We start from the raw sequence: 25,960 nt of genomic DNA, 5'->3' as shown, positions 1-25,960 counted from the left end.
GGGAAAACAGACTCAGCCTATCCAATCTCTCTTTATAACTCAAGAGCTCCAAACCCGGCAACATCCTTGTAAATCTTTTCTGCACCCTCTCCAGCTTAATCACATCTTTCCTGTACTGCGGCGACCAGAACTGCACACAGTACTCCAAATGTGGCCTAACCAACATTATGTACAACTGTAACACGACGTCCCAACTCTTGTACTCAATGCCTCGGCTGATGAAGGCAAGCATGCCATACGCCTTCTTCACCACCCTGTCTACCTGCGTTGCCACTTTCATGGAACTATGTACTTGCACCCCAAGGTCTCTCTGCTCAAGAACATTCCCCAGGGCCCTGCCATTCACTGTATATGTCCTGCCCTGGTTTAACTTCCCAAAATGCATTACTTCACACTTGTCTGCGTTAAATTCCATTTGCCACTCCCTTGCCCACTTTATCTATACCCTGTTTTAACCTTAAGACATCCTTCTTCACTGTCCACTATATCACTAATTTTGGTGTCATCTGCAAACTTACTAATCATGCCCCCTACATTCACATCCAAGTCATTAATATATATGACAAACAACAGAGGGCCCAGCAACGAACCCTGCGGCACACCACTGGTCACCGGCCTCCAATCTGAAGAACAACGCTCCGCCTCCTATCACCAAGCCAATTTTGTATCCAATTGGCTAGCTCACCCTGGATCCCATGTGTTCGAACCTCCTGGACCAGCCTACCATGCGGAACCTTGTCAAAGGCCTTGTTAAAGTCCATGTGGACAACATCCATCGCCCTTCCCTCGTCAATCCTCTTCGTCACCTCCTCAAAAAACTCAAATCAAATTCGAGAGACATGATTTCCCACGCACAAAGCCATGCTGACTATCCCTAATCAGACCATGCCTTTCCAAATACATATAAATCCTGTCTCACAATCCTTTCCAATAACTTTCCCACCACTGATGTAAGGCTCACTGGCCTGTAGTTCCCTGGCTTATCCCTGCTGCCCTTAAATAAAGGCACAACATTAGCTATCCTCCAGCCTTGCGGTACCTCACCCGTGGCTAACGATGATACAAAATTCTCGGCCAGGGCCCCAGCAATCTCCTCCCTTGCTTCCCATAGCATCCTAGGATACACCTGATCAGGCACTGGGGACTTATCCACCTTAATGCGCTTCAAAACCTCCAACACCTCCTCCTTTGTAATGTTAATATGCTCCAGGATATCGCTGTTCCCTCCCTTGAACTCACTAGCTTCCATGACCTTCTCCACGGTAAATACAGACGAGAAGCATTCATTTAAGACCTCGCCCATTTCCCGTGGCTCCACACATAGATTACCACACTGATCCTTAAGGGGACCTACTCTCTCCCTAGCTACCCTTTTACTCTTAATATACTTAGATAATGTTTTAGGATTCTCCTTTATCTTATCTGCCAGGGAAATCTCGTGGCCCCTTTTCACCCTCCTAATTTCCTTAAGTGTACTCCGACATCCCCTATACTCCTCGAGGGACTCGCTTGATCCCAGCTGCCTATACCTGACGTATGTCTCCTTCTTGGTCCTGACCAGATCCTCAATAATGCTCGTCAACCAAGGTTCCCTCAACTTGCCAGCCTTGCCCTTCCATCTAACAGGAACATGCCGGCCGTGAACTCTTCCTATCTCACTTTTAAAAGCCTCCCACTTGCCAGACATCCCTTTACCTGTAAACAGCCTCTCCCATTCAACTTTTGAGAGTTCCTGTCTGATGCCATCGAAATTAGCCTTCCCCCAATTTAGGACTTCAACCAGAGGACCAGTCCTATCCTTTTCCACAATATGGCTGCCCCTTTGTTTCTGATCTCCACCCATGCGGCCTCATTTGATGACTCATTTAGCATATCATCCCTCCTCACAGCTGTTATTGATTCCTTAACCAATAATGCTACACCCCCTCTTTTTTTTATCTCCCTCTCTATCCCACCTGAAAACTCTCTATCCAGGGATATTGAGCTGCTATTCTTGCCCCTCTTTTAGCCAAGTTTCCGTTTATAACAATGATATCATGTTACCATGTGTCTGTGCCCTCAGCTCATCAGCTTTGTTTACTATACTCCTTGCATTGAAATAAATAAACACAGCCAAAATCCTGTGCTGCACACTTTTTATCCTTTGCTTTTTCTGTCTTTCAAAGTCACTCACTAATTTTCTGCCTCCAGTTCCCTGCCCTGAAAATGTCCTATCCAAGACTGCCCACAGGTTCCCACCCCCCTGCCAAACCAGTTTAAATCATCCCCAACAGCACTAGCAAACCTTCCTACAAGGATATTTGTCCCAGTCCTGTTCAGGTGTAGACCGTCTGGCTTGTACAAGTCCCACCTTCTCCAGAACAGTCCCAATGCCCCAGAAATCTGAAGCCCTCCCTCCTGCACCATCTCCCGAGCCACGCATTACTCTGGTGTATTCTCCTAGTTCTATATTCACTAGCACGTGGCCTTAGGAGTAATCCAGAGATTACTACCCTTGAGGTCCTGCTTGTTAATCTCTTTCCTAATTCCCAAAACTCAGCCTGCAGGACCTCATCCCTCTTTCTTCCTAGATCATTGGTATCAATGTGGACCACGACCTCTGGCTGTGCACCTTCACCCTCCAGAATGCCCTGTAGCCGCTCAGTGATATCCATGACTCTTGCACCAGGGAGGTAACATACCATCCTGGAATCACGTTTATGAACAAGATCTCATATCCTTTATTATTTATTCTGCGCCGCTGCCAAGGCCAGCATTTAATGCCCATCCCCAATTGCCCTTAAGATGGTGGTGGCCTTCTTGAACTGCTATCCGTGTGGTGTAGGTACAGCCGCATTGCTTTTTTCTGTTGATGTTTGATACAACTGAGAGGCTTGCTACACCATTTCAGAGGGCATTTAGGAGTCAATCATATTGCTGTGGATCTGAAGTAACATGTAGGCCAGAACTGGTAAGGATGGCACATTTCCTCCCCGAAGGTCATTTGTGAACCAGATGGGTTTTTTTTTAAAACGATAATCCGGTAGTTTTGTGATCATTCGTGAGACTAGCATTTTATTCCAGATTTAGTTAAATGCATTTAAACTCCCCCAGCTGCCGCGGTGGGATTTGAACTCCTATCTCTGGAGCATTAATCCAGGCCTCTGGATTACTGGTCCAGTAAAGTTATCACTATGCTATCACTTCCTTAAAAGAAAGCTTTATCACTTGTCTTGCCTTTTTTTTTTAAAAAAGACTTGTGTACCTGAATCTAGAACTTTGCTCCTCTACTCACTTCACTAATGCATATATCCTCTTATCAAGCTTATGGACCACCGTCACGTATTTCTCCATGTTAACATTCATCTTGTATCCACATCTGCCAATGTCATTACTCTCCTGACACCACTTAGTCCTAACTTAACCACTCTTGGTGCCATCAGCAAACAGATACTTTAACCCCTCTCCTCAAGTATACATTTAATACACATACTTGTCATCAGCCTTGGTTCAGTGGTAGCCAAGTCCTATTCCAGAGACTTGAGCATATAATGTAGGCCAAGACCTTGGGGCAGTATTGAGGAAGTACTGCGCAGTCAGAGGTGCCAGCTTTTTGATGAGATGTTAAACTGAGAGAATACCCACTCAGGTGGCTATATTCCATGGCAAATCTAATCTTGGCCAAAATTGCTGCCTCAAACAACATCATTGAACAGATGATCTGGTAATTGCCTCATTGCTCTTCATCAGATCTTGGCTGCAAATTGGCTGCCATATTTCCACATTAGAACAATGACTGACTACATTCTAACAGTAATTCATTGACCGTAAAGCATATTGGGATGTCCTGAGGTTGCAAAAGACTCGAAAGAAATAAAAGTTTTGAGAAGAGCAAAGGTAACACTGACCCCAGGAGACACTTTACATTCCTCTCGTGTGAAAGATCCATAAAGAATGACTGTTTGCTGTTCTTCATTCAAATTCTTACCCATGCCACCACACTCCCTTTAATATCATGTACCGTAATTTTATGATTAAATCCCCCAATGTAGCACTTTATCAAACATTAGGAGAACGCATATATCCACTGCATTTCTTTTATCACTACACTTCTATGTCCTCATAACTACTCAAATTTATCAGAAACATATACAAATCCACACTGGCTGCCCTTAATTCATATTTTTCTAGGTGAGGTATTCACCGTTTATGGAATATCAATCCAAGTACATCAGCTACCCTCTATCTTACCCATGCGACCAATCCTCAAGTGTGATCCAAGGGTATTGCCAACAAATTAGGGCATCACTGCCAAGTCTGATCCAGTTCCCATCTAATATTCATACGTGTGCACTTCCTAGATAGTTCACTGGATACTCATCAGGAATAGATTATTCCTCCTATATAGCTCAGGAGCAACACAATTTCTTCTAGTATCCCAACTGCTTTTCCGGCAGAAATTATCTAAATTAAGACAGTGAACCTGGGAGGTTCTGATTTGGATGGTATAGCATTTCAGTGGATGGTGCCTTCATTCAACAGCTTCACAGAGAAGCTGGGACTCAATCTTTCAAAAAGAAAATCCTAATTGAAGTGTAGAATTTTGCCTTTTCCTAACTGGAGGAAGGGATTTTTCTCACCAATACATTCTTCCTGACGCAGTATTAAAAGTGCCTGATTTCCATTATTACTTTTACCCCCATAGAAAACAAAAGCTTGAAATTTGTGGGAATCACGGAGCCAGGCCATTTTTTGACGGACCATCTCCTCCCCATTGCATTTTAAGTATGAGCATGTCAAAGAGATGCAAATCCCAGCTGCTTCTGAAAATCACCTGATTCCCAAAAGACACTTATAAACTCTCTGGTATTTCAGTTAAATCAAGCTATGTCATTGCCCAATACTTGCTTGAGGCACTTCCCTGCCAAGGCCACTGGATGCACTCTGAACTGGGAAACCTGGCTGATGGAGATGGGATCAGAGATATTAGGGGCCAATCATTACTCCTTACCACCGTCACTGAAAACATTCGAATGCAAAATATTTTTTCTTTAGGTTGAATTGCTGAATGGGCAATTAAATGGACATGTTTACAAAGCTTTACAAGTTTGTTACTTTTATCTCAAGTTCCTTGAATTCCAGAATCAAGAATAAAACTTGACAAGTCATCGTTGATTTACAAGAATGTTAATAAAATAAACATGCAATAAACAGAACAAACCTTGAATTTTGAAAGAATGATATAATGTTGCTAAACTGCAAACTTGTTTTGGACAAAATGTAACAGTTTAATGCTAAATGACAGAGATTTATGAAAAATGCTTTTGCTCTCCACGGTCCAATTAATAGCTCAGCTGGCAATGGGCACAGACCAGAAACATTTGGCCAGTAGCTCCACTATGTGTTGAATTTACTGATCTCAGCTGGGGTGGCAACTGGGTCCAATAATCTGGCAAAGGGGGGGGGGGGGGGGGGGGGGGGGGGAGAGACTAACGTGTTGGAGGTGGTTAATGGTGGGGGAGGAGGAAAATCAGCCTGATTTCATGTTTCCAAGGATAGAGATTCCACTTTGGACACAATAGAAAAATTGCATCCAAAGCGTTAAAACCAAGTTTCTGCTAAAATCTGCATAATCACAAACGCAAAGTTCCATCCGCCACCTGCCAGTAACCTGACCAAAAATAAAAATCACTGAAAAAACTTTATAAACCAAGTACAACCATTTAATAGCTTCACTGGTGGACAACTCATTAGTTTCAAAGTCAATTAAGTATTTTTTGATGCGAGAAAAGTTTTTTTAAAAACATGCCTAGCGCCCGTGCCAAGAAAACATTAAGAACCTTCCCAAAGAATCTTGCAATTTTGACCCAAGGATGAAGTCAGTTTTGTGGGCAGGGCCTAAATCAGGCGAACTGAATGTTGAACCAGAATTCATACATTCAAAATTTCTCGATACTTTGTGCTTGTTCGGTCGATGCTGCGTGGGTTGCACTGACACTACTAAACTCTAACCAGGAGCAACATCAAGAGAGGACAGCAACAGGCTCAACTGTGATAATTCACTCACTTAGGATAATACATGAAGACCAATGACCACCTTTGTATGTGACTGCATCAAGCTGCACGTAGACCCTGGTATACAAATATCAAGCGTTGCTAAGTGCTGAGGATCTATTTGTCCCTAGTGTTACAAAGGATGGGTCCGGCCATGTTGCGTGGAACACTCCATTCAATTGGGCCTTGCCGTACCACCTGTCCCTTGTGGAAAAGTTTGCACAGAAAAACACATTTGACCACAAGTCCATCAGGCAGCTATCCACACGTAAAGTCCTCAAGGTCCTGCGGGAAAAGGAGAAGGTGGATCCTGTCGGATAGTTCTCAAGCAGACTGTCAAACTCATTTGGCAGAATGTCTTGTCGTCAGAACTTTCAAACAAGCACGAAAACATAGCTTGACTGGTGGTGAGAAAGGCCCTCCCAGTCAGATCCTTGCTGCACACTGCCCTCGGGGCGGCTGCAGTGGGGAAGAGACTGTCGCCCACCTCCTTCTGGAATGTGCCTTTGCAAAGGAAGTCTAGAAAGAGATGCAATGGTTTTTGTTGAGGTTCATCCTGAGCAGCTTCATAATACAGGGCTCAGTACTCTATGGACTGCTCCAAGGGATGAACACTGAAATAAACATCAACTGTTGCTCAAAGACCATCAACTCGGTGAAACACGCACTTTGATCTGCCTGAAACCTGCTTGCCTGCCATTGTCAAGAGCAGTCTACGACCTAGTGTTGCAGACTGGCACATTCCAAGGTCCAAGACTACGTGCTGAGCAACACAGTAAAATTTAGGGCAGCCATCCCAAAGGCTTAATGGGAAAAGTCCACTGTAAGGCCCTCGTCATTGTATACTCAGGGGCTGTAACCTGTAAAACCCCTCAGGCTGTACGCACCAGAGAAAGTTTGACATGGAATGTAAATGTATGTTGTAAATATAACCTGTAAACGCAAGTGTAGTGGGGCACCTCAAATTATATTGAAAGAAACTGATCTGTATGGCACTATGTAACATCAAATTTGAACTGTTAACTAATGTATTTCCACAAATTTTAATAAAGTCTATTTTTTTAAAAAAACACATTGGCAAGGTACCAGCGAACCCAACACAAGGCCTGCTGGTTTGGAGTGGGGAAAAGGTAGTAATCTGGGAAATCAAATCCAATTAAGTCAACAAAACTACAAGTTAGAATTCAAGTGCACAAACATATGGGCAAAGTCCATCATATCCAATTGCAAAAGCAACCAAGAGACAAAACAGAATTCTCTGTTTCTAGGATTCTCTGGGAAGCTTGGGAGGAGATTGCAGAGCCTTTGTCCATGATCTTTATGTCGTCATTGTCGACAGGAATAGTGCCGGAAGACTGGAGGATTGCAAATGTTGTCCCCTTGTTCAAGAAGGGGAATAGAGACAGCCCTGGTAATTATAGACCTGTGAGCCTTACTTCGGTTGTGGGTAAAATGTTGGAAAAGGTTATAAGAGACAGGATTTATAATCATCTTGAAAAGAATAAGTACATTAGAGATAGTCAGCACGGTTTTGTGACGGGTAGGTCGTGCCTCACAAACCTTATTGAGTTTTTCGAGAAGGTGACCAAACAGGTGGATGAGGGTAAAGCAGTGGATGTGGTGTATATGGATTTCAGTAAGGCGTTTGATAAGGTTCCCCACGGTAGGCTATTGCAGAAAATACGCAAGTATGGGGTTGAAGGTGATTTAGAGCTTTGGATCAGAAATTGGCTAGCTGAAAGAAGACAGAGGGTGGTGGTTGATGGCAAATGTTCATCCTGGAGTTTAGTTACTAGTGGTGTACCGCAAGGATCTGTTTTGGGGCCACTGCTGTTTGTCATTTTTATAAATGACCTGGAAGAGGGTGTAGAAGGGTGGGTTAGTAAATTTGCAGATGACACTAAGGTCGGTGGAGTTGTGGATAGTGCCGAAGGATGTTGTCGGGTACAGAGAGACATAGATAGGCTGCAGAGCTGGGCTGAGAGATGGCAAATGGAGTTTAATGCGGAAAAGTGTGAGGTGATTCACTTTGGAAGGAGTAACAGGAATGCAGAGTACTGGGCTAATGGGAGGATTCTTGGTACTGTAGATGAACAGAGAGATCTTGGTGTCCAGGTGCATAAATCCCTGAAGGTTGCTAACCAGGTTAATAGGGCTGTTAAGAAGGCATATGGTGTGTTAGCTTTTATTAGTAGGGGGGTCGAGTTTCGGAGCCACGAGGTCATGCTGCAGCTGTACAAAACTCTGGTGAGACCGCACCTGGAGTATTGCATGCAGTTCTGGTCACCGCATTATAGGAAGGATGTGGAAGCTATGGAAAGGGTGCAGAGGAGATTTACTAGGATGTTGCCTGGTATGGAGGGAAGGTCTTACGAGGAAAGGCTGAGGGACTTGAGGTTGTTTTCGTTGGAGAGAAGGAGGAGAGGTGACTTAATAGAGACATATAAGATAATCAAAGGGTTAGATAGGGTGGATAGTGAGCGTCTTTTTCCTCGGATGGTGATGGCAAACACGAGGGGACATAGCTTCAAGTTGAGGGGTGATAAATATCGGACAGATGTGAGAGGTAGTTTCTTTACTCAGAGAGTAGTAAGGGCGTGGAACGCCCTGCCTGCAGCAGTAGTAGATTCGCCAACTTTAAGGGCATTTAAGTGGACATTGGATAGACACATGGATGAAAATGGAATAGTGTAGGTCAGATGGTTTCACAGGTCGGCGCAACATCGAGGGCCGAAGGGCCTGTACTGCGCTGTAATGTTCTAAATTCTAAAATTCTAAATTCTTGAATGGTATCAACTTGGGAGAAAAATACATAAGGGATATAAACATAGAATGTTTACAGATGCACTATGAGTTGAAAGACTGCTCATTTCAAAAAGGAAGCCACTGCACAACGAAATACCTTGTTCAGTGGTAAAAGTCCAAAACCATTTTAAAAGTCTCTAAATAGATTTTTAAATTATGCACATTTTTATTCTGTAAAGACAAGGAGAAGTGACTGACCACTCGTAAGGTTGGCTTGTTATCTAATGACAATATTGATAAAATTAATTAAAATATAAAGAATTTAAATATCTACTTTGGTCTGTTTGAATAGGCCAGAAAAGTGCTGGAAAAGGAACAAAAGCCAGACTTTTCTATACTAGGGCATCTAACAGCATCTGGCATCAGTCACACTTGTCCTGCACCTTCAGCTCAAAAAAAAAGTTTACCCATGACGTTGCTGAAAGTACGAGCTGGTAATTGCACATTGAGGGAAACAAGGCATCTAGGACCTGAGAGAACAGAGCAACCAATAGGTTATCTCCCCAATGAGGTTTAAGGATTGGAAAATAAGCACAGTAAGAATGGAGATGGAGGGTGAATCCAATGTCAAACCAGGTACATAAAGAGAAATAAAGAGCAGGAAGGAAAGACTGGATTGAGAGAGACAAAAGGAATTGAAATTTTAAAGCTTTTGATATTTTTAACATCTCCAAGAAATTCAAGACCTGAATGACAGATTCCACACTTGTAATCGTTCATTTTTGGTACCCGAGAGGTTGATTGGCAGTCAAGAGCACTCATCACGCAGGTGAAATCAGAGCCTAATGCCAGACTGGATTGATATGCGAGCGAAGAGATCAAAAAGTCAACCTGGCTCTCAGCTGAAATGTACCTTTGAAACTTGACACAAGTCAAAATATAAACATCAAGAATCACATTACATTGATCAAGTCACTGAATATCTCAGAACACTATTAAAAGGGGAAAGGTTAACACCAAAGGTTGGAAGGAATGGGGAAGGGAAGTGATGAAGAAGTGACTGAACACAATTCAAGAATATTTAGGGGACTCTGAATAAGCAGCAACAAGTTTATAGTGCCTTTCACATAGGAAAATGTCCCAATGTGGTTCACAAAGTGAAATCAGACATGAATTGGTGCCAAGTTAAAGGGGAAGATATTCAAAAGGATGACTCAAAACTTGGTCTAAGAGATAGATCTTAAGGGGATTGAAAAGGGCTTGCAGTTTAGGGAGGGAATTCCAGAATATAGGGCTGACACAGCTGAAGGTAATTCCGTCAATGGTTTGGTGAAGGGAATGAGGGATGCACAAGCGACCAGATTTGGAGAAATGCAGAGTTCTTGGAGTGCAGTACAGTTGAAAGTGGGTACAGAGATAGGGAGGGGTGAGGCCATGAATGGATTTGAACATTAGAGGGAAAATGTTGGATTGGAGGTGTTGGGGAACCAGGGCCAATGCAGGTCAATGAACTGAGGATGATGGATGAATGGGACTTGGCATGGATGAGGACATGGTTGCAGAGTTTAGGATAAGCTGAATTTTGTGGATGGGGAAAGATGGGAGGCTCACAAGGATAACACCGGTACAGCTGAATCTTGAGATAACAAAGTAATGGACAGGAATGAATGTATGGGAAAGAGAAACAAACAGAAGTGGTTTTGGAAGAGAGTTCCAGAGGGCAAAAACATAGATACTGAAATTATCCACTGTGAACAAGTTAGCTAAGGCCTTTCATTAAACCTGAAATCAGGTACGAGGGACCTCAATGGAGTACATTAATCCCCTGCAAAAGGAGTACAGACTTATGGGCTGGAATGGCAGGTTAAAGCAAGAGCTAAACAAATGTAAACCTAATAATCGATGTTATACTATAGTAAACTCTACATCTGATAGCAGTGATTAAAATTTCCTAGTCATAGCCACAGAGCTTTTACTAAAATCCCCCTCCACACACTAAACACTCACATTGAGAGAAACACATATACAGGTCATAGAGAATAACAGAAAAGGATTCATTGGCTCGTACAATATAAATTCACTGCTTTGCTGAAAGCATGAATGACATCCGACAGCAGGATTTCAAGCTCTTTAACTGCTGCCAAGTTTTGCTTACACAAAAGCTTTGAAATAAAATTACTTTTCGCACAATTTAGTGAAATTGCTGGTGCAATTATTAAATAATGAGAATAATCTGATGGAGTCTCATCTGAAACATTAACCCCAACTTTCATTCACAGCTGCTGATTGACGTGCTGCACATGTCAATTTCCAGTTTTACAGTACGTATGAAAATAGATTCAACACTGCAGAATAAAATGGTAGATCATGTGAAGCTGCCTGTAACAGGCAAGAAAGAAATGATTTACTGAAGAAAACAAATTTTGTAAATAGTTCAGAAAAAAAATGAAATCACTCCTGTCCTGATGGTTTGGGCGAGGGGGTGAAATGTTCCAGCAGTGGCTCAGTGGAGGATCAAATTACCGTGCAAGCCACAAGCAAGAACAGAAATCTCACTGGAGATGTTATTCAACAGAAACCACATTGCGCAAAATGGCCAGTCCTAGGAGAGCAACAAGGTTCCGCAAAACATCAATTCCAGAATTTAAAACATAGACCAGGGCTCTCAACCAGCAATCCACCAAATGAAGGTTGCAAGGGGTGCACCAAAACTTCCAGATAGTTTCTAAAATGATTTTGCATTGACTTCTTACTGCATTGAATTATCACCAGGGGTATTACTGTCAATGATGAGGTTCCTTAGAACTGATCATCTTTCTGTGAACAGGTGTGGGGCTTAAAAGATTGAAAACCCCGTCAAGGAATGACAAATGTCTCAGATAGATTTTAGCGTGTGTGTATGTAGAAGAGACAAAGCAGTCCAACTGCGCAGAAGCAGCCTACCGCCCAGGTGGAAGACAGACACAATATTGCTGGTCCAGCTGTTCCTTTGCCTTTCAGCATTCTATGATGCTGAGAGAGACTGACGTTGGGGAACAACCAATGTCACTCTTGTAACCATCTTATTAAATAAAATGATTAATTGATGAATGTGGCAGAGCAATGCAGAGAGAATCAGCAAGCATCTTACTTTGACACTTGTAACGATGATTTCCACGTGTGTTTTTGTGACACTTCATTTTAATGCTATACACTAGCCAAATGCCCATTAAATGATTTGCCAATCAGCCTGTGTAATGCAGTGGCAACCTGCCTGGCTTTAAATAGGATTTGTAATGCCAGGGTATTGATTTTGTAGTGACAGCTCGACAAACATCACAGTGTGATCTGTTTGATCTCTCTGTTTCATCTGAAAGAATAGCATCACATTTCCTGATATTATGAAGATGGATCCCTGGTTAAACAAGCAACATGTTAAAATATGAAACAAGTTTCAGCTTTAAAGCTACAAACCACCCCTTCAAATTGTCAATCCTATTTTTGTATCGCCCTGTTTGGTTCTCAAACTAACACTAATTATTGAAATGTTCGGTTCGACTGGTTTGGGATTTCAACAGGTTTTCAGATGCATGCAGCAGAATCCCAATTTATTCTGAGACTACTGCAAGGCGCGAGATTTTAATATTTATCCAATTGGGGTATGAAGATTCCATAGTCATATGATAGTTATCAACCATTTTAAAAGGTGCAGATTACTAATACACAAAATGTCAGGGTTTTTTTCAACACTGGTGCAGCTCTGATTAGAAAGACGAGTGCATTTATTAAATATTAGCTGCTTTCTTGCCATATTTCCAGTAAATAAACCATTAAAAATCCTGCCAAACACTAACAAAACCTTTTACTTCTCAAATTTACAAGTAAAATTTGAAACCATACAGCTGATAAATATGGCTAAATGATTGTGCTGCAGATTAAACACTCCTCTCCAATGTCTACATCTTGATCTCAACATGCCAGAATTAACCAAATCTTTGCTTAACTTGTGCATTGTCTGCAAATAAAGTCAGTTATTTAGCTCTAATGTTGGAGATTCGGGTGCCTGGCATGAGCAATGTTCCAAAATTATCAATAATTAACACCAATATTCTGGGTCACTCTCTTCATATTTGAGATATTTGGTGAGCTGTGTGGGATTTCTATGCATTTGTACCAAAATTGTATATCTGCCCTTTGTAAACAAATTCATGGTATGTTACATGAAGTACTGAGGCAGTCTGCCTTCCAAATGAACTGTTCAAAGGATGCACTCAGATTGCACAAAAGTGATGTATCCCCTTTCACAGAATCAGTGCAAAAGACCACCAATAACTCCATCATGTCTGAGGCAGCTCTTTGTTCAAAATAATAACTAATTATAATACATAAAAAATCTGCTAGGAACACCAGCAGTGGTTATGTTACTGGACTAATAATCCAGAGGCCTGGACGAATGATCTGGAGACATGAGTTCAAATCCCTCTATGGCAGCTAAGCAATTAAAATTCAATTAAATAAATCTGGAATAAAAAACTAGTCTCAGTAAAGTGGAGTTGAGGCCAAGATGAGATCAGCCATGATCGTATTGAATGGTGGAGCAGGTTCCAGGGGCTGAATTGCCTACTCCTGCTCCTAGTTCTTATGTTCTTATATAATAGTGACCATGAAACTACCGGATTGTTGTAAAAGCCCATTTAGTTCACTAATGTTCTTTAGGGAAGGAAATCTGCTGTCTTTATCTAGTCTGGGTCTATATGCTACTCCAGACCCACAGTATAGAAACATCGAAAATAGAATCAGGAGTAGGCCACACAGCCCCTAAGGCCCGCTCCGCCATTCAAAAAAAGATCATGGCTGATCATCTAATTCAGTACACTGTTACGGCTTTCTCCCCATATCCCTTGATCCCTCTGGCATTAATATACCTACCTCCTTCTTGAATATATTTAACGACTTGGCCTCCACTGCCTTCTGCAGTAGAGAATTCCACATGTTTACCACCCTGAGTGAAGAAATTTCTCATCTCGGTTCTAAATGGCATATCCCATATTCTGAGACTGTGACCCCTGGTTCTGGACTCCCCAGCCATCGGGATATCCTCCCTGCATCTAGCCTGTTTAATCCTGTTAGAATTTTATAGGTTTCTACAAGATCCGCTCTCATTCTTCTAAACTCTCATGAATATAGGCCTAGTCGACCCAATCTCTCCTCATACGTCAATCCTGCCATTCCAGGAATCAGTCTAGTAAATTTTCTTTGCGCTCCCTCCATGGCAAGAACATCCTTCCTCAGACAAGGAGACCAAAACTGCACACATTACTCCGGATGTGGTCTCACCAAGACCCTATATAATTGCAGTAAGACATCCTTGCTCCTATACTCAAACCCTCTTGCAATGAAGGCCAACATACCAGTCGCCTTCCTAACTGCCTGCTGCACCTGAATGCTTGCTTTCAGCGACTGGTGTACAAGGACACCCAGATCTCGTTACACCTCCCCCTTTCCCAATCTATCACCATTCAGATATTAATCTACTTTTGTTTTTACAACCAAAGTGGATAACTTCACATTTATCCACGTTAAGGAACTGCCTGAAGAGGTGGTAGAGGCAGGAACCCTCACAACATTTTAGAAAGCATTTTGATGAGCACTTGAAACACCATAGCATACAAGGCTATGGGGCAAGTGCAGGAAAATGGGATTAGAATAGCTGGGTGGCCGGCGCAGACACGATGGACCAAAGTGCCTGTTTCTGTGCTGTATAACTATGACTCTATGAGGGGTCCATGGAAGTTTTAAACAACACAGGAGGGCAGCCTCGGAAGCAAAAAGATTGAGAACCCCTGCCACAGACCACACCAGTACCCAAGTTTTTATAAACTTACTAGCCTATTCCAGAATATAAGAAAACAAAAATGACTGGGTCTCGACAGAGTCCCTTTCCACTAGATGTGGAAGAATACTTAAGTTTCTAACTGAAGTCTGGACCCTGATATCACTAACTAGAATTTGTATTTAAAACTTTGCTTAATTTTTTTTTTATTTGTTTCATAGATTGTGGGTGTCGCTGGCAAGACCAGTATTTGTTGCCCATCCCTAATTGCCCTCGAGAAGGGCAATACCAATGTTATCCAATGTTAGCCACTGTAACTAATGAGAATTCAGATATTTATTAAATAAATGCAATTAACCATAAGTACAGAGTTGTTGAGCGCATGATCGATACTCAGTCACAATGTTAAGCATGCATACTTTAACCATTTTGTGTATTTATTTATTTAGAGATACAGCACTGAAACAGGCCCTTCGGCCCACCGAGTCTGTGCCAACCATCAACCACCCATTTATACTAATCCTACATTCCTACCACATCCCCACCTTTCCTATGTTCCCCTACCACCTACCTATACTAGGGGCAATTTATAATGGCCAATTTACCTATCAACCTGCAAGTTTTTTTGGCTGTGGGAGGAAACCGGAGCACACGGCGAAAACCCACGCAGACACAGGGAGAACTTGCAAACTCTGCACAGGCAGTACCCAGAATCGAACCCGGGTCGCTGGAGCTGTGAAGCTGCGGTGCTAACCACTGTTCATATCCTAAAACTCAAAGCGGTGCTTCTTGATCATGGAGTGCTAAGCTTCCTTGGTTGATGATGGAAATATACACATGAAGTACTTATAGCTGTATTTTGCATATACATACAAGGTGTTTCCTACTAAAATTAGTGCGTGGCTAAAACGATGTTGCCCGAGTAACTTCCATTGAACACTGGTCCCGACCCAGGTGGTTTGATAAACAACTGATCTTCACTCTCGCCAAAATCGTGTGAAATATTTCTACGGATGGTTGTCAACTGCACCAGAATCTGGTGCCTACCTCACCAAATCTTCTGAACCAAACGAAAACACCTTTCCCTTTGGCACCACTTCGCATTTTTCTTTAAGTTTATAGGGTTTGCTATAATCGCAATGTGATGACAATGAATTTGAAGCTAACCGCCTCCATTATGCAACAACGTGTACCGGAGGCGAGGGAGGAAAAGGGACTAACTCACCATTACTGACAGATCGGACGTACCCATCCCTGGGTTCCTCAGAGCTTCTCGCACTGTCTTCATCCAAGGATTTCGCGGTGATACGCCGGCCCCTAAGCGCCATTCCTGTACCACTCGCCATTAGCTTCCTGCCTAGGGGAGAAGAAAGAGAACCAGAAAAATCACCGACAGAGCAAAGACACAGAAAATCAGGCAATCGAGCTTAAAGCTTTAACCGAACTAACAGTTCGCACTCGGCATGTAAAAAACGCAAAACTGGTGTGCCGTGGATACTTAAAATAATTAAGCCTGGTTAAATATTAGAATGTTATGTTTCATCCAAAAATATGAAACCGCAAAGTTCAGACAATTTTAGAAACAGATTCAAATATGACGTGGAAAGAGAAGTTAGTGGAGAGTTTCTACTGATTAACAGCTGAGCAAAAGCAAGCCCACTGGCTCTGGCCAGGCAGAAGCTCTTTGCCGCTGGGTCGGAGAATCGCAGGATACGAGGGATATCTGGAGCCGGCGGGGGAGGAAGGGGAGACAGAGGTGGGGTGGGGAACGCAAGAGAGTTTAGATGACGGAAGCTGCCCAGGTCCGGCGAGAGCAACAACAGTAGCAGCAGCCCCGCTCCTTGCTCTATCCGATACAATGTCGCGGCTACAATGTTAGAAAAGCATCGGCTGGCGGACATCCCCCACATATAAATGGCAGGCGGGTAAACTGCGGAAAGTACAGAGGAAATGAGTCAAAGAGCTGCTTTCCTCACCTTTCCCTTCCTCTGCTCACCTGCTCTGATACTTGTTATAAATGTTGTTGCTGCAATTCTCAGCCTTGGGAAAGAGAACGTGACCGGCAGCGTGCGCGTGCTAATGCACCCGGGGTGGGGGGGGGGGAGGGGAGGTGAGTCAATGCGCGTACTCCTGTCTAGTGCGCGTGCTAATGCACCCGGGGTGGTGGTGGGGGGGGGGGGGGAGGGGAGGTGAGTCAATGCGCGTACTCCTGTCTAGTGCGCGTGCTAATGCACGTGCTCCTGCCTCATGCGCGCGCGGTCCCGGGCCTCTCATGTGACGAGAGCGGCCTGCAGGCGCGCGCACACGAGTAGCCAGTCTATCTGCTGGTAACCTCGTCTCCGCAGTCAGCTGCAACTGTGTGAAGAAGGCAGCGGAAAGATTTCAGCACCGATTGATTGACTCATTCACTGTATGTCGAGCTGAATCACAACAGAACAGGAATAAGGAAGAGATAAAACAGCAAAAAAAAAAAGCAGGGGAAAAATGACATGAGTTAGCTGTTTATCTGAATAATACATTAAAAAATAGTTTCCTTCTCTTTGTTGCATGAATTTTCTGATGATAGGTCACAGACCTGAAATGTGAACTCTGTTTCATTCTCCACGGGTGCTATCTGACCTGCTGAGTGTTTCCAGCATTTCTTATGGAGTTCTGATAAAAGATCATCAACCTGAAACGTTAACTTTGTTTCTCTCTCCACAGATGCTGCCTGACCTGCTGAGTATTTCCAGCATATATTTTTTTTGTTTTTATTATTTATATAATCAATCAGAACTCGTTTTTTTACAATTACTATTCTTCCCTTTGATGACTCTTAAAAGGGTTTAGGCAACCTTACAGCACCTCACCAAAGGAATTAATGAATGGAATAAAAACAGAAAATGCTGGAAATGCTTAACAGAGCAGGCAGCATCTGTCATCGACCTTAAACATCAATTCTGTTTCTCCACAGATGCTGCCTGACCTGCTGAGTATTTCCGGCATTTGCTGCTTTTATTTTAGATTTCCTGCATTCACAGAATTTTGCTTTTGAATGAATGAATGAGCAGAGAACCAGTACTTGACAGCACAGTAAGCAACATGGTCCCAAAGTGTTGGCATTTAAGGTCCAACAACTGTCAAGAGGGGGAATCCCTTGTACATATCTAATCTTTCTGGTCCATCAGGAGGCTGGAATTCCTGTGCCGGGTAGAGTTCCTATATCTGACAGAAAACTAGGGGCCTTGACCTGGTAAATCCAAGAAAGGATCAGGTGACCCTCGGCTACGTAAACTTCATAGATGAGTCTTCAACTTCCTAATCTGTTGAACTAATCCTGAAATGATAAGAATCTGGAAGGGCAGTAAAAAATCTGCATTGCATTCATCATGTGAACACATGCCGTTACAGTCACTTATAGAGCCGTCTTTCCCCTGTTGCAGAAGAGATTGCAGTCACGAGGGAGAGGGAGGGAACTGAAGATGGTCCTCTACAGGTTTCACTTGACACCTGCAGAGGAGGGAGTGCTGGAGATTAGTGCCCTCCCTAACCATTGGAGATGGGAAGATTGGGACCTCCCAGCTACCTGATGATGCAATTAAACTTCAGAGACCCACATGTCACACAATACCCAGTCCATGTTGATTCAATTTCAGCAGCGAGTGAAATATGATCATCTTTGTACTGTTAATTGGCAACATTCTTGTCTTACCAATACTAATTCATATATTTTTTTTCTCCACCGGAGCCCTCACACGTGCATTAGCAATCAGTGGACCTTGCAGATGACGAGCCCTCAGAGGAGCTGATTCCTTCTGAGGGTGAACCATTACAAACTCATGCTTACCATGCACCAGCACAGACATTCGCACTTCAGTGGGACCAATTATATAGATAGTTGGGTTTTCACCTGGTGACTGACAGTTCACAAGTAAATCAGAACAGACAGTGGGACAGGGACAGCAGTGGAGAGTCTGTGTCAGGAGGCAGGGGCTGTGAAAATTAATCAAAGCAATCAAATCAATCCCTACAGCTGTTCACCATGGCCATGCAGACTCTGGATGCCAAAATGCCGAGCCCCCTAGGCCATACAGTGTATCATTGATATGCACCAAACTGCTCTCCAGCAGAGTAGTAGAAGTGAAATGTGGTCGTCCCATAAGAGGGATGCTGGTGAGTTGGAACTCCATTCAATGCTCCACCTTTCACTATTGCCACCCCAGTCAGTACCTTCAGATACTTTTCTCCTGATGACCAAGTCTGTTCCTGAAGAGATGCTGATGGAGCAGTCTTTGGCAGGGCCCTCATGGACTCCAAAACCAACAGCATCTCAATAGTCAGCACATGGATCTGAGCAATCTGCCTCTACCTCTGCTCAAGTCACAAAGGTTACACCATGTAGTGGTTGGCATCCTTCCATCTACAAAAGATGATGGACACGCAGCAAACAATCCATTTAAGTGGGGTGTCTTGGTGCATCTTTGCTGATGGCTGTGAAGGCCAATCCTTGAGAAGCAGATTCTGCCACAAGTGCTGCACTTGAAGCTGCCAAGTGATGATGTGAGTTGTTGTTTTTGACGTTGGCGCCTGTGGCGAAGCTGCTGTAGCAATTGGTCATCGTGGTAGTGCACACCAGTCCACAGGATGTGTCGCTATTTCCCTCTTTCACCAGCTAATGATTCCCAGGTGCGATAGTCAACATTTAGGGCCTTCATGTCATGCTTACAAGCATCCTTAAAGCGAAGCTTTGGGCGCCCGTCTGGCACCAGCTACCTCACCATACAGAAGGTCTTTGGGTGTGTGGCTGTCTTCCATCCTGCAGATGTATCTGACCCACCAAAACCACCTCTGTTTGATTAATGCCAACACACATGGGAAATCTGCCTTTGAGAGGACTGCTGCATTTGTGATTTTGTCCTGCCAGGATATACCCACAATGCACCGCAGACAGTGAAGATGGAAATTGTTGAGCTTCTTTTCCTGGTAGCTGTAAGTTGCCCGTGTTTCACATCCATACAGCAAGGTGCTGAGAACACAGGCGTAATAAACCGTCAGCTTGGTCCTAAGGGTTAGCTTGGTGTTATCCCATGTGCGTTTCATGGGTTGGCCAAAGATGGTAGCTGCTTTCCCTATGTGTGTATCGAGCTCTGCATCAAAGGACAGATTGTCTGTCACGGTGGACCCAAGGTAGCAGAATTTGTTAACAGCTTCCAGTTAGGTATTATTTAGTGTGATCAGGGGCAGAGATGCGATACCTTGTCCCATGACTACAGTTTTCTTGACACTTATAGTCAAAGAGAACAAGTTACAGGCATGGAAGAAACAGTGCATGAGTCCATGTAGCTGAGTTTCTGGGCTGGATTTTTGCAGGAGGCAGGGCTCCAGGTGCCGGGCCAAAAAGCCAGGGGGAACCCCACCTGTGCATTTTTTCAGCCCCCTGAAATGATCCTCCAGTCTTTTGCTGTCAAAGTTTAAGGAGGCGGAATCCTTTAAAGACTTCATAGAAAATGGGATCCCGCCCCCAAGAGCTGCTGGCCAATCAAAGGGCCGCAGCTCAGCAGTATCAGCAGCGCCACCAGGAGCAGAGGCCACTGCCGGTACTGCAGAGCCCTCGGACCCAGGCCCAGCACTGGAACCTCGGAGAAGATTAGATTTTTAGATTAGAGATACAGCACTGAAACAGGCCCTTCGGCCCACCGAGTCTGTGCCGAACATCAACCACCCATTTATACTAATCCTACACTAATCCCATATTCCTACCAAACATCCCCACCTATCCCTATATTTCCCTACCACCTACCTATACTAGTGACAATTTATAATGGCAAATTTACCTATCAACCTGCAAGTCGTTTGGCTTGTGGGAGGAAACCGGAGCACCCGGAGAAAACCCACGCAAACACAGGGAGAACTTGCAAACTCCACACAGGCAGTACCCGGAATCGAACCCTGGTCCCTGGAGCGGTGCTAACCACTGCGCCACTGTGCCGCCCCTTGAGGTAGGTGAGGTCACCAGGGCCAGTCTGGAAGGCCCCGGTGCGTTGCGTTGCGGTGAGGTGGGGTGGGGGACTAGGCGATTGGTCCAGGGGGAGGTGGGTCCCAGGGGGTACAGTTGTTCCCGGTGGGGGTCCTCCATGGGCTACAAATTGCCCATGAAGGAGGGAACCTCCTCCCCCCAAGCCCACAGGGAGGGCGACTCATTTTGCAAGGTGTTCTCCCTGCGTGGCAGAGACCCCTCCACCCCATCACTGGTAAGATCCCAACGGCAGCGGGAAGAGGCCCTTAAGTGGCCGTTAATAGGCCACTTAAGGGCCTCAATTGGCCTCTGGGCAGCAGGCCATCATTGGCTTACCCCGCCCCTGGGAATCCCAGCTTTGAGTTCCATAGCGGGCGATTCTGCCATGATTCTCCGGCAACCACCCCCCCACAACCCCCACCACAAAACCCACCGTTGGCATGAGAACAAGATCCAGCCCTCTGTGTGAGTGACTAGTGCTCTGTCATCAGCATAGAGGAGTTCTCTGATCAGGATGCGGTGTGTTTTTGTCTTCGCTTTCAGCCTCAATAGATTGTACAGCTTGCTGTATGACCTAGTGTGCAGGTAGACCCCTTCCATATCTGCAGGGAAGGTGACGGTCAGGAGCATGGAGAAGAAGATGCCAGACAGAGTGAGGTCTGGATCACAACGCCGTTTCACTCCATTCTTCATGAGCACCATGAAAAAGCGGTCAGAAAAGAGTCAAGCTTTGTAGTTGCACATGTGTGTATGAGAGAATGTTATGTTTTTCCATTTCCGTTGTTTAGTAGAATCACATAAAATTTATTACTTTGCATCATTTTCCCATGTTGCCCATTCTTGATTGCTGAGTAACAACCTGTCTTTTCAGCTGCTTGTTCGTGAATGCAGAGAAATGAACAGGGACCAATGGGAGGATGTGCAATGTCTGGATGATTGGTTACAGGACTGTTTTGTGTCAGTGGGATTTGGGAGAATGGCCATTTGATGTGATCATTACATCAGTCCAGTGGTGGTAACTAGCTGAACTTTAAAGCTATAAGGGAATCACTGGGATCCTGGACAGCAATGTGAGCTGCTGGTGCTGCATTGGAGGATCACCATCTTCATCTCCTTGTCCTCCTCCTCTACTTCTGCTTTTTTCTTGTCCTCTTCCTCCTCGGATTCCTCCATAGATGATGGGTGCCTTGTTCCTCCTGCAGCTCCAATCCTTTCTGCTGCGTAATGTTGTATAAGGGTGCAGTTCACTATGATCATTCTGGAGACCCTGGCTGGCAAGTACTGGAGGACATGTCCAGAACTGTCCAGGCACCTGAAGTGCGCCTTGAGCATGCCGATCGCTTGCTCAATCACATATTTGGTTATCATATGGCTTCTGTTGTACTGCTCTTGGGATTTATTGGTTAGGTTTCTCATGGCTGCAGTCAACTGTGTTTGAAGGGGGTATCCTTTGTCTCCTAGTATCCCTGCTTGCATGTCCAAAGAGGTTGGGGAGCTTGGATTTCTGCAGGATGAAACCATCAAAGCAGTCCCCGGGGTATCTGGCATGTGCCTGTATAAATCTTTTCTTGTGGTTGCACACCAGCTGAACATTGATGGAATGGAACCCTTTGTGGTTTACGAATACTCCTGATTGATCTGGGGGCAGGTGGATTACTATTTGCATGCAGTCAATGATGCCCTGCACCTGTGGAAAAAACAGCCAGAGACGCAAACCTGAACACCTCATTCTGATTAGCGTCATCACTGGTAAAGTTGACACAATTGCCAGCCCTGGCAAACAACCCATCAGTGACCTGTCTAATGCATTTATATGCAGCTGACTGGGAGATGCTGGATATTTCTCAGTAGCATCCTGGAAGGAACTGCAAGCAAAAATTTGAGGGCAGTAGTCACTTTCACAGACATTGGTAATGTGTAACCACCAAGTCCAGCAGGGTGCAGGTCTTATAGGAAACTACAGATGTCTGTCACCACCTGATGTGACAACCTCAGCATCCAGAAGCATTGCTGTTCCAAGGGGTCGAGGAAACAGCCTCTGCCTGTACACCCTGTTGCGCAGATGGTGCTTCTTGCAACCTCGGTCTCTCTGCTGTTCCCTTCTCTGCTGTCCCCTTCTCTGCTTCCCCCTTCTCTGCTGCCCCCTTCTCTGCTGCCCCCTTCTCTGCTGCCCCCTTCTCTGCTGCCCCCTTCTCTGCTGCCCCCTTCTCTGCTGCCCCCTTCTCTGCTGCCCCCTTCTCTGCTGCCCCATTCTCTGCTGTACCCCTCTCTGCTGTCCCCTTCTCTGCTGCCCTCTTCTCTGCTGCCCTCTTCTCTGCTGCCCCCTTCTCTGCTGCCCCCTTCTCTGCTGCCCCCTTCTCTGCTGCCCCCTTCTCTGCTGAACTCCTGCACGTCTCTCCACAGGAGGCTGTTGCTGCTGATGAGTCTTGTTGGCCCTCATCTGGGGTCAAATCTAAGGCAGCTTGATCTGATTCTTAATGCCTCCAAAGTGCAGAAATGAACTCTCACCACAAGCACGCTCAATAAATATTTTTCCAGAGGTTGGTAAGAAGGCTGCATTTGGTGGTGCTGCAACTGCAGAGGGTGCACTTCCCGCCCATGCATAGTTGTAGTGCCTGTTTTTTTCCCCAAAAAATATACTTTATTCATAAAAATCTGCAAAAAAAATGCATTACAAAATATTTCAAAACAGCACCAAGTTGACATTCCAAAAAGTGCAAAGGAAATCAGTTTTCTTCGATACAGGAGTAAGTTGCCTCACAACCCTTCCATTCCATTTTACATGCCATGTACATTTTACAGCAAACCCATATCTGGTGTATACAGCCCGAAGGGTTTCCCATGGGTCCAGTCCCTCATTTCACTTTGGTGGGAGGACCTTACACAGTGGACTTCCTCCATTGAGCCTTTGCGGCGTTTGCCCCTAGCTTTACTGCATCCCTCAGCACTTAGTCCTGGACCTTGGAATGTGCCAGTCTGCAACACTCGGCCGTGGACAACTCTTTGTGCTGAAAGACCAGCAAGTTCCGGGCAGACCTAAAAGCGTCTTTCACTGAATTGATGGTCCTCCAGCAGCAGTTGATGTTTATCTCGGTGTGCGTCCCTGGGAACAGCCCGTAGAGCACAGACTCCTGTGTTACAGAGCTGCTTGGGATGAACCTCAACAAAATCCATTGCATCTCTTTCCACACCCATTTTGCAAAGACACATTCCAGAAGGAGGTGGGCAACTGTCTGTTCCCCATCGCAGGCACCTCGAGGGCAGTGTGTGGAGGGGACGAGACTCCGAGCGTGCAGGAAGGATCTGAAGAGGAGGGCCCTTCTCGCCACCAGCCAAGCTACGTCTTGGTGCTTGTTTGAAAGTTCTGGTGATGAGACATTCCGCCAAATGACTTTGGCAGTCTGCTCAGGGAACCATCTGACCGGATCCACCATCTCCTTTTCCTGTAGGGCCTTGAGGTTATTCTGTGCAGACCACTACCTGATGGATTGGTGGTCAAAGGTGTTTTCCCGACAGAAACTTTTCCACGAAGGATAGGTGGTACGGCACAGTTCAACTGGATGGAGCGTTCCACGGCAATGTGACCAGACCTATCCTTCGTAACACCGGGGACAGATAGAACTTCAGTAGGTAGTGACACTTGGTGTTTGTATACTGGGGCTCTACGCACAGCTTGACGCAGCCGCACAGGATGAGGGCGACGTTGGGTACATTTTTCCCGCCCTTATCCAGAGGTTTGAACATCGTGTTCCTCCAGACCCAGTTGATTTTGCATCTCCAGATAAAGCGGAAAATGGCTCGGGTGACCGCTGCAGTGCAGGAGTGGGGTATGGGCCAGACCTGCGCCACATACAGCAACAACATGAGTGCCTCACACCTGATGACCAGGTTCTTACCCACAATGGAGAGAGATCACTGCTCCCACATGCTCAGTTTATGGTGTACCCTGGCCGCTCGCTCTTTCCAGGTTTTGGCACATGCCCCAGCCCTTACAAACCATATCCCCAGCACCTTCAGGTAGTCTGACCTGACGGTGAAGGGGACAAAGGATTGGTCGGCCCAGTTCCCAAAGAACATGTCCTCACTCTTGCTGTGGTTGGCTTTGGCTCCTGAGGCCAGTTCGAACTGGTCGCAGATGCTCATCAGTCTGCGAACGGACAGCGGATCCAAGCAGAAGATGGCGACGTCATCCATTTTACAGGGAGGTTTCTACCTGAGTGCCTCCACTGCCTGGGATTGTCACCCCTCTTATGCCTGCATCCTTCCTAATGGACTCAGAAAAGGGTTCAATACAGCAAACAAACAAGACCGGGGAAAGAGGACAGCCCTGTCTGACTCTAGGTTGGTTCGGGAAACTTACTGATTCCCACCCATTGATTGAGACTGCGCTACTGATGTTTGTGTAGAGCAGTTTGACCCAATTGCAGATTCCCTCCCCAAACCCCATTTTGGAAAGCACGTCCATCATGTAGGTGTGCGATATCCTATCAAAAGCCTTCTCCTGGTCCAAGCTGATGAGGCAGGTGTCCACCCTCCTGTCCCGTACATAGGCGATCGTATCCCTGAGTAGCTCGAGACTATCAGAGATCTTCCTGCTGGGTACAGTGCAGGTCTGGTCAGGGTGAATCACCAACTCCAGAGCAGACTTGACTCAACTGGCGATGACTTTGGACAGAATCTAGTAGTCAACATTAAGCAGTGAGATGGGCCGCTAATTTCTGATTTCCACCCTCTCCACCTTCCGCTTGTAGGTGAGGGTGATGATGCCTTTCCTCATGGATTCTGACGTGCCGCCGGCCAGGAGCATACTCTCGTATACTTCCAGCAGGTCTGGGCCAACCCAGTCCCACAGGGTCGAATACAACTCAACCGGTAAGCTGTCACTTCCGGGAGTTCTACTTGTCTCAAAGGACCTGACGGTGTTTGTCAGCTCATCCAGAGTTAGCAGTTTGTTCAGACACTCCCTCATGTTGTCATCTAAGACCTCTGAGATAGATGACAGGAAGGACTGGGAAGCTGTGCTGTCCGTGGGCTTCATGTCGTACAGCCCAGCATAAAAGGATTTGATGATCCTTAGTATGTCGGACAGTGAAGACGTTACCGAACTCAACGGAGCGGACTCTAGACTGAAAGATGATTTTGGAGGCCTCCGTGGCAAAGAGCGAGGCCTGCTGGCTCTTCACCTCTTGGAGATTCTCCTTGACCTCGACCCCCATTGACTGCAGCCGGAGCAGATTTTGCATTCTTTTCTGGAGTCGGGACATTTCCCTCTGTCTCTCCCTTGCTCTCTGCACACCTTTGAAGATAAGGAACCCTTGATCGCCTCCCACAAGTGAACTGGAGACTCAAAGGGGGGTTTCACGGATCTCCAACCT

The 25,960-nt window shown here is 45.2% G+C and overlaps 1 protein-coding gene across 3 annotated transcripts in view; it reads right to left on the bottom strand.

Moving 5' to 3' along the window:
- Positions 1-16,683, bottom strand: part of LOC137372936 (sterol O-acyltransferase 1-like) — a 107,767-nt gene extending 91,084 nt beyond the window's left edge. For 2 of the 3 annotated variants that reach the window (XR_010975530.1, XM_068037447.1), the window contains exons 1-2: positions 16,567-16,671; positions 15,816-15,947 (exon numbers count right to left, since the gene is read on the bottom strand). Coding sequence is in view for 2 of the 3 variants with exons in the window: in XM_068037447.1 (XP_067893548.1) it covers positions 15,816-15,936 (121 nt within the window). In the remaining variant the exon portion in view is untranslated. Of the gene's footprint in view, positions 1-15,815; positions 15,948-16,566 lie in introns of all 3 variants that reach the window. The other variant, XM_068037448.1, reaches the window with a different exon arrangement.
- Positions 16,684-25,960: the final 9,277 nt, after the last annotated feature.

Source organism: Heterodontus francisci, chromosome 8, assembly GCF_036365525.1.
Source record: "Heterodontus francisci isolate sHetFra1 chromosome 8, sHetFra1.hap1, whole genome shotgun sequence".
Lineage (NCBI taxonomy): Eukaryota > Metazoa > Chordata > Chondrichthyes > Heterodontiformes > Heterodontidae > Heterodontus > Heterodontus francisci.
The sequence above is the reverse complement of the archived record's forward strand: the minus strand, read 5'-3'. Positions and strand labels throughout refer to the sequence as shown.